General features: G+C 48.1%; 1 protein-coding gene and 1 long non-coding RNA gene across 3 annotated transcripts in view; one reads left to right on the top strand and one right to left on the bottom strand.

The window, feature by feature from the left end:
- Positions 1 to 11196, bottom strand: part of LOC104863553 — a 15162-nt gene extending 3966 nt beyond the window's left edge. The window contains exons 1-3 of one of the 2 annotated variants that reach the window (XR_780612.2): positions 11094 to 11196; positions 8840 to 8982; positions 238 to 333 (exon numbers count right to left, since the gene is read on the bottom strand). This is a non-coding gene — a long non-coding RNA (uncharacterized LOC104863553). Of the gene's footprint in view, positions 1 to 237; positions 334 to 8839; positions 8983 to 10373; positions 10522 to 11093 lie in introns of those variants that run through there. The other variant, XR_004514354.1, reaches the window with a different exon arrangement.
- Positions 11197 to 11576: 380 nt separating this feature from the next.
- Isl2 (ISL LIM homeobox 2) overlaps positions 11577 to 12613 on the top strand; it is a 4132-nt gene continuing 3095 nt past the window's right edge. Inside the window, exons 1-3 of the mRNA XM_033756067.1 lie at positions 11577 to 11738; positions 12306 to 12495; positions 12585 to 12610. Coding sequence (XP_033611958.1) covers positions 11681 to 11738; positions 12306 to 12495; positions 12585 to 12610 — 274 coding nt within the window. The 5' untranslated portion in view covers positions 11577 to 11680. The remainder of the gene's footprint in view (positions 11739 to 12305; positions 12496 to 12584; positions 12611 to 12613) is intronic.

Genomic DNA, 12613 nt, shown 5'->3' with positions numbered 1-12613 from the left:
AGGGAGCAGGTGCCACCCTGGGTTTCTATCCAATTTCTTTGTGTTTAGTTGAGGCATTTCTCACAAACAGCTTAATCACAGGGATCCTCCGATTCTTTGTGGGTAAGAGGAAAGGCTGATGCTTTCCTCACAGAGTCTGGATAAGGAATGTGTGGGATTATACGTTTGGTTAGTTTGCTAAGTGCTGTGTAATAAATGACTCCCAAAGGTGGCAGCTTGAAACATGTATTATCTTACCCTGTTGTTTCGTGGGTCAGGAGTCATGGGGTAGCTTGGCAGGGGAGTTCTGGCTCCAGGTTTTCCATTAGCTTGAATTCAAAGCAGTGGCCAGGGCTGTCATTTGAGAGTGGGGAGAGAAGTGGGGGCTGCTTAGTAAACTTAGTAATGATGTGCCATCATGATTGCTAAATTCTCTGGTCACATTAATCAGTGTAGGCGAAGAGCACCCAGGTGAAAATAACAGGATGCAGGGATCATTGTTGGAGTTTACCCTGACAGGATAGGCTCTCACCTCTCCAGCTTCTAGCATGACACCTGGACACTATTAGTTGAACAGCCTTTTTGTTTGTTTGTTTTGAGACAGGATCTCCCTACATAGTTCAGGCTGGCCTTTAACTTACTATGTAGCCCAGGCTGGCCTTGAACTCATGGTGATCCTTCTGCCTCAGCCTTCCACGTGCTGGGATTACAGGCAAATGCCACCATGCCTGATATTGAACAGTCATTTATTGAGCAGTGATTGTGTGTAGGCTTGTTCTAGTCCCAGGAATACGGGCATGGAACTTGCTCTCAAAGGTTTATTTTCAGCTGGGTAGGGTGGTGCACTCTAGGAGGCTGAGGCAGGAGGATCACAAGCTTGAGTCCAGCTTGGGGGGGGCTTAGCAAATTAGTGAGACCCTTTCTCACAGCATAAAAATAAAAAGGGTTGGGATGTAGTTTATGAAATGAAGATCTTGGATTCCCCAGAATCACACACACACACACACACACACACACACACACACACACACAAATCTTACATTTTTAGAAGGCAATAGCAGGTTTCTAGAAACAGAAATTTATTCTGTATGACAGAGATAAAAACTTCATAAAAGGAGTTCATAGTAACTAAAGATACAGCCATCATCCGACTGCTTGGGAAAGAAGGACATCCTCCTCTGCTGTGTGATAATTACAGGTTGGACAATTATGCAACTTTTACTTTAGAAGCTGAGCATTTACACCAAGAATCTCAGCCGAAGTACTGAGAACCCTTGTAATTGAGAAAAAGGTGTGCTGAGTAGGTGTGGTGGTGTCTACCATTGTGTAGTGTGGGTTTTGCTGATTTTCCAGATACATCTAGCGACACAGTAGCACATATGCACTCCAGTTCCTGAGCTCCTTATCTCCAGTGACAGCAGCTAAGGGTCTTTTTCCTGACATTTGATGGAATGTACATATAAACGTGGGTAGATGAAACAAAAAGGTGACCTTGAGATTAAAACCTTTTGGATGTGCTCATCTCAATTACTTTCCTGACACTTTACTTGGGCTAAAATATTCATATTTTTGGCTCTGAGAGGAGACCTGTAGGATTTGCATCTTGCTACCCTTTATGGTACTGGTGTGAAGTTTGAGACTCATATGTGAATATCGAAGTCTTAGTCTATCTTTCCAATACACCCACAGGTGGAAATGCACACTGGAACTCTCTGCTCCCAAGGAGCTCTGAGGACTACTCAGTTTCCAGTAGCCATCGGCTTTCTGTCTGCTGTCCTTGGCCAGGCTTTGGGGCCTCAAAAGCTTTGTGGCCCAGTAGTACACCCTGAGCCTGTGTTCTCTGCTGGCTGTGCAGGCTACAGGGGTGGAGGGCAAGACCAGCTCTGGCCTCAAGGAGTTGGTGAAAGAAACGTGACACAGGGGTGTCTCCTCCCTGACCATGTCTGTCTTGTTCAAGGCATCAAGGAATCTCCACTGGGGGAGCCCGTGAGCCTAACTAGCTCTTGGCCTGGAACTCACTTGTCTTATATTTTCACTGTAAAGTTATATATAGCATAAGATAATTGGTAAATTAAAAAAAAACGAAACCAGTGTGGTGGCACATGCCTGTAATCCCAGTACTTGGGAGGCTGAGGCAGGAGGATCATTACAAGTTCAAGACCAGCCTGGGCTACACAGTGAGTTCTGGAGCAGTATGAACTACATAGTGAGACCCTGTCTCAAAAAAAGGAAAAAAAGAAAGAAACTACAAGGAAGAAAATTAAAATCCCTTATAATCCCACCTCTCAGGTAAACTAAACAGTCTGTCAAATGGCCTTTGGTTCCATTTTAACAAGAATAGAGATTTAATAAAATTCTATGCATGCTGTTTGATAGCTGCATGGTATCCCATTACATAAACCTCTTCCTTTTCACAGCTATTAAACACTGACCCATGTCTAATTATACAGATAAGCCATTTGATCCTTACAACTCGAAGGCCTAGGTGCTGTTGTTTTTCTTTGTTTGTACGTGAGGCTCAGGTAGCTATGAACCATGGCCAGCTAGAGAGCTGGACTCCTGCTGGGGTATCTGACACTGGAGCCCAGCTTCTCCAACAGCAAGGTGCAGGGCTCTGCCCTTACATGGATTCACCATGTTTCATTTCACCAGTCTCCTACTTTCGTTCATCTTTATTCCCATGTTCTTGATACTATACAAGTTTCAAAGACTGGAGATTTAGCTGAGCAGCAGAGCTCTTGCCTAGGGTTCAATTTGCAGCACTGCAATCAGTCAATCAATTAACCAATCAATAGAAATGAAGTTTCAATGTTCAATCACATGGTAAAGTCTTTGTATCATTATCTACAAGTATTTCATTAGGATAATTTATAGCAGAACGGTTGCTAGGTCAAAAAATTTAGAGTTTGAAGGATTTGACAAATGTAGTCAAACTGCCCTCAGAATGTTGTACTATTTGACATTTCCTCCATTGGGCTATCAGAAGACCAGTTTTCCTATGCTTTTCCAACACTGGGAAATTTCAGGATTTTGTTTTTGTTTTTGTTTTTTCACTCTTTGCTAACGCAAGGGACCGAAAAATGGCAACTCACAGGCTCTAATTTGCTTTTTTTGTGATTACTAATATGGCAGGCACACTCTGATCCTCCGTGTACCACGCCTTTGTCCAATACCCTCCTCTTGAACGTCTGTGACTTGTTTCTAATGAATAGAATATGGCAAAAATGAAAGGATTTTGTAGATTAATAAATGTCCCTAATCAGTCGACTTCAGGTTAATAAAAAAGGAGATTTTCCTAGGTGGGCCTTATCTAATCAGGTGAATTCTTTCAATTTACTCCTGAAGTTAGACAAGCAGTGGAGAAGGAGGAGGAGGAGAGGAAGGAGAAGAGGTAGGGGAAGAGGATGACAAAGAAGGGGGGAAGGAAGAAGAGGAGGCAGAGGTGGCAGCTCAAGGAGGTCATAAAATGAAGCTGCAGAGAAACAGATTTGGCCTCCAGCCTGAAAGAATGTGGAACGCTCCCTTTATGAAGTCTGTATATGAAAATGAACATAGCTGGCACCTGGACCTTAGCCAATGGCACCCTGAGCAGAGCATGAGGCGGAGCCTGACTTAGCATTCTGATTTATGGAAACTGTGAGATAATGAAGTGGACCCTTGACTTAGGAACTCCATCAGTTCCCAAGGGCTGGTTGGTTGTAAGTCAATACAGCTGAGATCTGGATGTTTATCTGGGTACACACTATAGATAATAAGAGGCAGGTGAATATTCCATTAACCTACTTAACCCAAGCTGTTCGTATGTCAGGCTGGTAATAACTTGAAGATCCACCATAAATGTGTGTTGTTTTAAGCCACTGAATTTGTGGTAATTTGTTATATGGCATAAACCACCCACAATACTACTGTTTTCCATGTGTTATTGATCAGATTCTTTTTCCTTTCTAGCTTTTTTTGTTAGCATTTTCATATTTACATTTGCATCTTCAGATATTGAGGTTTTTCTTGAGTATCAATCCCTTTGTGTGTCACAAACAAAACAAGCAGTCACTGTATTTTCCTGTGGTCAAATTCATGTCTTTCCGTCCAGAGTCTCTCTCTTTTTTTTTTGATACCAGGGATTGAACTCGGGTCCTTGTGCTTATGAGGCAGGTGGTGGAACCACTGAGCCAAATCCCCAGCCCCATCCAGAGTCCCTTTCATGGTGAACTTGGAAAGCCCACCCTCACCTTATAGGGAGAGTCACATATATTTTTACCTAGCAGTTTTGTAGTTTTAACATTACTTTGAATCTTTAACCCATGTGAAGAAGACTTTGGCAAATGATATGGTTCAGAGAAGTAAAACTTTGGTTGTCTTCAAATTCACTGATAATCTCTACTATGCTGGGGTGTGACTCAGTGGTCAAACACATACATAGCAGATATGAGGCCCTGGCTTCCAACCCCAGCACCACATAAACACACGAGTCTACCAAATAATCATTTCCTTTTTCAAAAAAGTCTGTTCGGCCTTTTTATTACATAACATCAAATCTGTCAAGCTCTGCATTACTATTAACTTGTTTTCATTCTTGGAACTTTATATAATACATTTGACTATCTAGTAAGGAAAGTCACCCTTCATTCTCTTCTTTATATTATAAACTTGCCTCACTATTCTCTTACATTCCTTTTATCATTGTCTTTAGAATTATTTTGTCAATTCCCACTGGCAGTTTAATTACATGTGTGCCATGTTGATTTATATTTATAGATTTATAGGTTACTAGGGGAAGAAATAGCCTCCTGAACTCCTGCCAGAACACGTTTGTGTCATGCATTTATTTGTCTTCTATAACATGGTCCCAGTCAAGGTTGTTTTCTTCTTATACACCTCATACATCTCTGGTGTTGAATTTATAACATGATTTTAATTATTTTCATTTAAAATATGTTAATTATAGTATTTTTATGATATCTTGTGCTAGGTTATTGAAAAGAGTTATTTTTATAATGCATTTGTTGACAGCAAATTTTGGCAAACATCAATGAATGCATTCTTTTACAATTGATTGGGAATATGGAATTTACAATTCAGAGTATTACGTATTTTATTACTATGTGTAAAGTGCCACATTTCCTTCATGTCAGTGAGGTAAGGCATGTAATAAACATGTATATACATGCAAGGATTTTAGAACCAGTTCCTAAACATCTGTGAGGACCCCTGGTATAATATGAGTGCCAGGGCAGATTAGTCTGAGCCAGTCATGGACTCTGAATTCCTTATCAGTGATTGGTTCACAAGTGGGCTGGCCTAAGCAGTTTGGGTCAATGGAATGGAAAAGAGGGTTCCTGGTAGGTTCTGAAAAGAAGTCAGTGTTTAGTAGTCACAGACAGAGATGCCAATGGTCCTTGCAACCTTAAATAAGAACAGTCCTTAGAATGAAGCTGAGTCAGCAGACAGAAAGTGAAGAAGCAAAACAACCTGTTGATGACTTGGCTGAGTGACTCCGTCTACCAGAGTTCCGTGCTTGTTTGAGCTTGTGTTCATGCCTATTTTAGCTTGGCTTCTTTCTACCTCAAAGCACACATCTGATGCACAGAGAGCTGAACAAGCGAGGAGTGCAGCACAGCCAGTCCCCAGCTACCGTGGTGCTCGGAAAATGGCAGCACTTCCTTCTTCTACCCAGCATCCTTCCTATAGCCAGGCTCTGTGTGTGTTCACAGAGGGCCTGCTCCTTCCTCACCCCTGGACACAATGAAGCTTCCTTGCCCCTTAGGCACAGTTCAGCTCCCACTCCTTGGGAAGCCTGTGCTTTGGAGCCATTTCCATGCTCAGGGGGCTGAGCCTCCTGTGGCTGCCTGTATTTTCCTGAGTCTGAGAGTCCTCATCCCTAGGTCCAGGACCAATCTTTACACATCAGTAGCCCCCTCTGTAGAGCCTCATGCAACCCTTCTACTCTGTAAAGATCAGTTGGTTTTTACTGATGAACCTACCAGCCATTAATCTCCACTGCCTCTGCTCTTTGCAAGCTCCAGACACCTGCCTGAAGATGAATAAAACTCCTACAGTAACAAGAGCAGCATGATTATTTTGTTCTGAAAGTCTTTACAAGCATAAGGCATGTCTGAAGCAGCTATAAATAATTTACACTGTCCATAACTCATCTGATCGAAACAGACCTCATTGCAGTGTGGTGGCAAAATCTGGTACAAGCTGCTTTGCTGCCGCCTCCAAACCAATTACCCACTCAGAGCTGATGAGAATCTGACTGGGTTCCCTGCAGCAAACTAAAGCCCCATCCGCAATCACATTAACCACAATCTGTTCCTGATTAGAGGCTGGATAATCCTGTTGGACAAGAGGTGACAGCCTAGATTCTATTCTCTCTTGTAATATCTATTTTTGGAATTTACTGGTAACTCAAACTTCTGGGAGATGTTTTCCAGTGAAAGAGGACCTGCTATAGGTTCTTTTGAGAAAATGCTGCGGGCTTTGGCTAGAGCTACACATTCAGTGTCATTTAATATTTCTTATTTTGTTGAAGGTGATGAATAGACAAGTGGGACAGGAATCTGTGGTCTTTATTATGAGAAACACACATTTAATTTCTTATGAAAGTGTGTTAGAAAGAATTAAAGACTTTCTTAAAAATCTTTACAAGGATTAAAAACTTTAAGAAGAGATGGTCTCATGTTTGTTTGAGACCATAGGATGAATTGTTTTGTTTGTTTTAGTAAAAGCAAGGCAAGCATCCATGAATGGTAAAGGGGCGCTCACCAGCCACCAGTATCTGCAAAACCTAAGCCCACACACAGCTGTGCAGGATGGAGGAACTTAGGACTATATTCCACTTTCTTGCAGGGGTTTAGGGGAAGGCATCAACTGAGCTCTGACAGCTGACAGTCCCTCCACTTTGAATGTAGAAATCCTGTTAAAGGGATACACAGGGTCTTCATCCCAAACCTGGCCCCTTTGGTAAGAAGTTTGTGTCTGCCTAACAGCTGACACTCCTGCTTTGGTGAATGGATTCCTTTTGGATCTCAGTCTCTTTCTCCTTCTTTTTGTCTGCTTCCTTCTCAGTTTGCCCAGCACACGGATCTCGCGGAGAGCAGGGACGCTTTTAGAAGAAAAACAGCATTAAAAGGCAGCCCTAGGAGGCTCTAGGCTGGCAGGGAGGCAGCAAAGAACCCAGGGCCCTGGACCAAACTGCTCAGAACCATGCCCAGACCATGCTGAGCCAGCCCAGATTCCCCCTTCTGGAAAGATGGGGGAAATGCAACTTTCCCCATAGCCACAGGCACAGCTCCTTCCTAAATCCCATGCCTCTCCTAAGATCTAGGCTTGGTCCCTCTATCTTTGCATGGTGGCATCTGAAAGGAAACAAAGGCTCTCATTTTTTAAAAACCTCATTTATACTCATTTGGACCTGCAATCCCAAGTGCTTGGGAAGCTGAGGCAGGAGGATCTCAAGTTCCCTTGGGTATCTTAGCAAGACTCTGTCTTACAATAAAAAAGGACCATGGATGTAGCTCAGTGTCACAGCACCCTTGGGTTTAATCTCCAGTACTGGGGATGGATGGACAGACACACACATACATACATACATACATACATACGTACTTTCATGGGGCTAATTTGTCTCCTCTTTCTATAATGATACCCTGTGGTTCTTTTAACCAAACTCTCACAGCCATTCCCTTACCACTGATTCCCCCAGGGCAAGAGTGCTACAAACTAGGGGTTGCTTTGTTTTCCTACAGGATGACCTTGGTAACCTTGACTTATGTCTGGCCACTCAAAACAAAGTAACCAACAAAACCACTTACATCTGGATAGACTCAAGTACAAGTTTATAGCTCCTCTCCTGGGGGCGTGGCTTTGAGTGTAAGTCCTCCTCTTGTTAATGGAGGTTTTTGCTTATTGATTTCTACTCTGCTAAAAGATGACAGGAGAAGGATGACGGTCCTGCCTCAATGCCTCAGAGGCAGGGCTGGCTTCTTAGAAACTCAACCTGGGCAGTCACATGGGCCCCAGGCTTTAGATCGGTTCCATGCTCAGTTTAATGCTGCCACCGCTATCTTCAGATTCATCTCCCAATTCCATTTTGCACTGGAATTTGGGAATTCTGTGGCTGAACGTGCTGAGGCGATTGGACACTTTACACAGGACCCCGCCCAACTGCTCAGCCCAGGGTCTGATTGCAGCAAGTGCTCTGCAGTGTCGGTGAGGAGAGGAGGTCCCCCCTGCTCCCCTTGTTCTGGTCCCATGGGCACCTGTGTGATCAAAGGGAGTCTGCAGCGGGGAGTCTGGCAAGACAGAGGAGAGGACAGGGGGCCACAGCCTTGGACAAAACAGAACCCACAGAGACTGGCAGGAAACGCCCCAGTCTGGCTCCCAGCTTCCTCCCTTCCAAGCAGGGTTGTAGGGCACTCAGCCCCAGTGCTCTTCCTAATGGTCATGCTGGGGACTGAAGCTCCTCCCTGTTGCCACAGCTTCCTCTGGCTTGGGTGGAGACGGTGCTGTGGTTGCAGCATTGTGAGTGATCCCGAGGTGATGCAGGGTGGGAGGCGGAACATGAGTTCAAATCCTTCCTCTACCAGCCCTGATCTATGGCAAGAAAACCACTCCCAGCCAGTTTCCCCAGCTGAGAATTGGCAGCTCTTTCCTAGGATCTGTGGGAGGATGGACAGGAAAGTGTTGAAGTAGAGCCCTCAGCAGAGCCCAGGGTGCTGACTGGTGTGATGGGGCCACTGTCGATGCAGTCGGGCCCATGGGTGAGTCCATGAAAGTAGTAGACAAAGATCTCTGTATGCGTGAGAGGGGAAGGCAGAGGAGCAGGACAGGAGGCTAAGTGCGTATGTGTGAGACTTACTTGTGGAAGTACACGAACTGCCCATTCAACTGTATACCCTAAGCAGGAAGAGTGGGACTGGCTCTCCACTGCGGTTCTTGTCTGTCAAAAAAGAGCCTGGTGTGGAGACTCCGACACTCTTCCAGCCTCCTCATTCTGGAATTCTAGAAGGAAAGAAGGGGAAAGGGAAGGATGGAGGACTGACTAATGAAAAGAATGAGATGATAAACGCCACTTTTTTTTATTCTCTCCAAGCCCCTTTCTTCCAGGCTGACAGGTTTCCTGTTCTTTCTCGGGCAGGAGAGACCCTTGCTCTGTTTTCTCTCCTAGATCTTTGTAAGCAGCCTCATGTTTGGGGGAATTGTGGACAATGAGAGGCAGTGGCGATGGGGTGGGTGGGGGTTGGGGAGAAGGACCTCTGCTCTTTTGATCTCCCAGGAGATGGCCAAAACAGTGCTTGCTGGTGCTCAATTTGTGAAACAAGGCAGAGCTGAAGAGCGTAAGCGGCAGCTTCTGGTAAGAACAATGGAGGAGAGGAGGCACTGAGGTCTCCTGTGTGCTGTGACTTGGGTGTCCTCAGAGGGGACACTGGGACCCTAGGAGGCAGAGAACCAGGGTAGGGCCACATCAAAGGCGCCCTGGGACTTCAAGGCAGGGCTGCCCTTCTCCTACCCTAATGCTGGACAGTGGGGGTTGGCTTCGAGCAGAGACCTATACGGAGGGAACTTGGAACTGGTTTTACTGGAAGCGAAGGGGGTGAGTGGTGGACACTGTGTGGGTCTTTAGTGGCACAGCGAGAAAAGCAAAAAGGGCCTGGGTTCAGGGCCGGCTCTGATCACCCTTGGGGCCAGTGGCAGTCACTTCCCCTCTTGCCATTTCCTCAAGACTGGATGGGTCTGACACTGCCCACCGCAGGATGTGGCAGGAAAGACCTGGGACGTGAAGTGGAACAAATGTTAGTTCTGGTCCTGACCCCCTGGAGATGCCATCCCTCTCCATGATCTCTGTACCATCTCACAGGACTGGATTTTCTAGCCAGGAAAGAGCTTCGGGGCAAAAGAGGCATAAAGGTTGCACTTCTGACAGAGCATCTCAGTTATTGATTCCCTTGCTCCTTGGTGAAGTGAGCAGGAGTGGTGGGAGCCAGGCCTGGCCCAGGAATCACCAGAGCGGGAAGAAGCCCAGCCAAGCCAACAGCACCTCACACTTCCTACAGGAACGTACACAGCATGTGTCCTCCTAATCCAGAGCTGCACCCACAAGCACAGGACACCCAAAGCACAATGCATCTCACAGTGCAGAGATCACAACCAGCCCCACGCTGGAACGTCACACAGGGAAGTTTCCTGGGGCAGACACAGTGATAAGGATCAAGGTTAACAGGCATCTAGCAGTTACTCAGTGCCAGGTATTATCCTAAGCCTTGTTCTGGAATAGTTTGATTTTTACGAAGTAGAAACAGCTAAGAGGAAACTGAAGGAAGAACTCCAAGGAGGTGCCCTGAGGTTACACCAGTGATCTGGCGTAGGTACTCGCAGGAATGCCCTTTACTTACATTCGTTCAAGCGCGGCACTCTCCCTCTCCCTAACACCCGAGGGTTGGGGCCAGAGCAAAAATTCGAGGCTCCAGAAGTGGCGGAGGTGGCCCCGGCCGAGCAGCGAGGTCGGATATCACTTCCGCCCGACCAGCTCCTTTCCCGCGGCCCGGGCGTGGAGCTCAGGGCGGCGCCTGGCGCTCGGTGCCTGTGAACCCAGGCAGGAACACACTGCGTCCTCTGCCTTTCAATGGGAAACAGCCGCAGACACGCAGCGGGTGGATGTGGTTTATAGAAGGTGGGTGGGCTTTGAACCCATCCAAACAAAACCCACAGCGGGCTTTTTTAAAAAGAAATTTATATTTGGAAGGAGAACACGCCAGGCCTCATTTCTAAGGCCGGAGGAGCTAATGCGCAGACTGTAAATCATCCCGCTCCATGTTCGTTTCTGGGGATCCGCGCTGCGCTGGTTTGTGAAAATGAAACAGCAGATTTATGAAAACCGTTTATTCTGGATGGGGACCCACTCTGGACTCCAGCAATGCTCTGGAAGGAGCTATGGGGTAGGTTGGGGAGTCGGTGGAAATTAAAAACTAAGACAGCACTGGAAGAAGACGGAGGAAAAGGAGGAGTGAAGGAGGGGGAGACAGTGGGTAGAAAGCGCAAAGGAGAGGTGAGCCTCAGCCTCGGGAGTGCAGGACCTGTCCCTTGGAGCTGGCTCTGCGTCCCGGGCCACCTACCTCCAGCTCCAGCTTCCTAGGGAGGGGCGGCGGGGCACCTTGGACTGAGTCCATCCAGATCAGGTGGTCAACCCTATCTTCCTCTAGATTGGGCTCTGAGGACAAAAGCTCAGGACAGGAGAAGGGTGCTCATCTGGACCAGGAGGGCCACGTCCAGCGGATCCCCTTCTCCGTGCTCACGTCCCGCGCGGCGAGTTTTATTTACGAAACGGGAGATTTAAAGTAGAGCACGAAGAGCCTACAGACTTCCTCCCCGCCCCAGGTAGCCGAGGACACCTAGCGATGGGCCAGGCTTGCCAGGGGTCCTTGTAGATTTCGGGGGCGGGGACGCGCTCCATTGTTCACTCCCAGCCAATCAGGGCTCTCCCACCTTGGGCCAGCCAATCCTGCTGAACTCTCGCCTCTCCCACCACGCCCATCCGGGGGTCCCCGCCCCCGCCCCAGCTGCTGGGGGAGGCGTGCGTGCTGACGTCACGCGCGTGCGGGCTGGTGCGGAGTCGCTTCCCCGAGGGCCCGGAGTCAGTGCGCGGGAGCCGAGCTGTGCGACCCTAGTCCTTGATCCGTCCACGCTATTTGCCTCGCTCTGCATGGTTGATTTGTTTCTCCAGTGTCCTTTCCCGGGTGCTATGGGGGACCCCTCCAAGAGTAAGTCCCCTGTGTGCGGGGCGGGTGCGTGATGCGCAGCATTCGGAATGCAGAAGAGTGATCGGCGGATCCCACAAGTGGCTTCCGTCCGACACTGGGGAGGAAACCCTCGATCGCGCCTATTCGCGGGCTACTGCGCCCAGGGATCCAGATTTACGTTGGATCGGGCTAGGGTTCTGCTAATAGCTTGCGCGGAGGCGGTTGGGTCTAGTTTAAGGTGCGGGTTTTGTTTGCTAGCGTTTTGGTTTAAAAGCCGGAGAGATTTCTCTGGCGTGGTCCGGGATGTTTAGATCGCGGGTGTCCGCGACGATGCGCGGGGCTGTCGTCCCCTCCAGCCTCAGTATCCAGTTCGTGTGGTCGCAGAGGCCCTGCGCTGACCCCAGCGCTTTGGAGACGAGGCCTGCACAAACCCCAAATTTGGGTTTTTATTCCGGACATCCCTGGTCCTTGGGAAGCTCGCCTTTCCCTTTGGTCGCGATGCTGAGTAAGGGAGGAGACGCGCAAGCGACAGGGCTGGGCCGTGTGTCCTAAGACCAGGCCTGACCCAGCGCTGCGCACTCCTCGCAGAGAAGCCCGGGACGGCTATGTGCGTGGGCTGCGGGAGTCAGATCCACGACCAGTTCATCCTGCGCGTGTCGCCGGACCTCGAGTGGCACGCTGCCTGCCTCAAGTGCGCTGAGTGCAGTCAGTACCTGGACGAGACGTGCACGTGCTTCGTGCGAGACGGGAAGACCTACTGCAAGCGGGACTATGCGCGGTGAGCGGGGCGGGTGGAGGGAGGCCCAAGCTGCAGCAGCGCCATGGGGGCGGGGACCAGGCCGCTCACCCGCGCCTGCTCGTCCACAGGCTCTTCGGCATCAAGTGCGCCAAGTGCC

The sequence above is a fragment of the Fukomys damarensis genome, unplaced genomic scaffold (assembly GCF_012274545.1).
Source record: "Fukomys damarensis isolate Sample0158 unplaced genomic scaffold, DMR_v1.0_HiC HiC_scaffold_25, whole genome shotgun sequence".
In the NCBI taxonomy this organism is placed as follows: Eukaryota; Metazoa; Chordata; class Mammalia; order Rodentia; family Bathyergidae; genus Fukomys; species Fukomys damarensis.
Note: the sequence above shows the minus strand (reverse complement) of the source record. Positions and strands in the feature narration are given on the sequence as shown.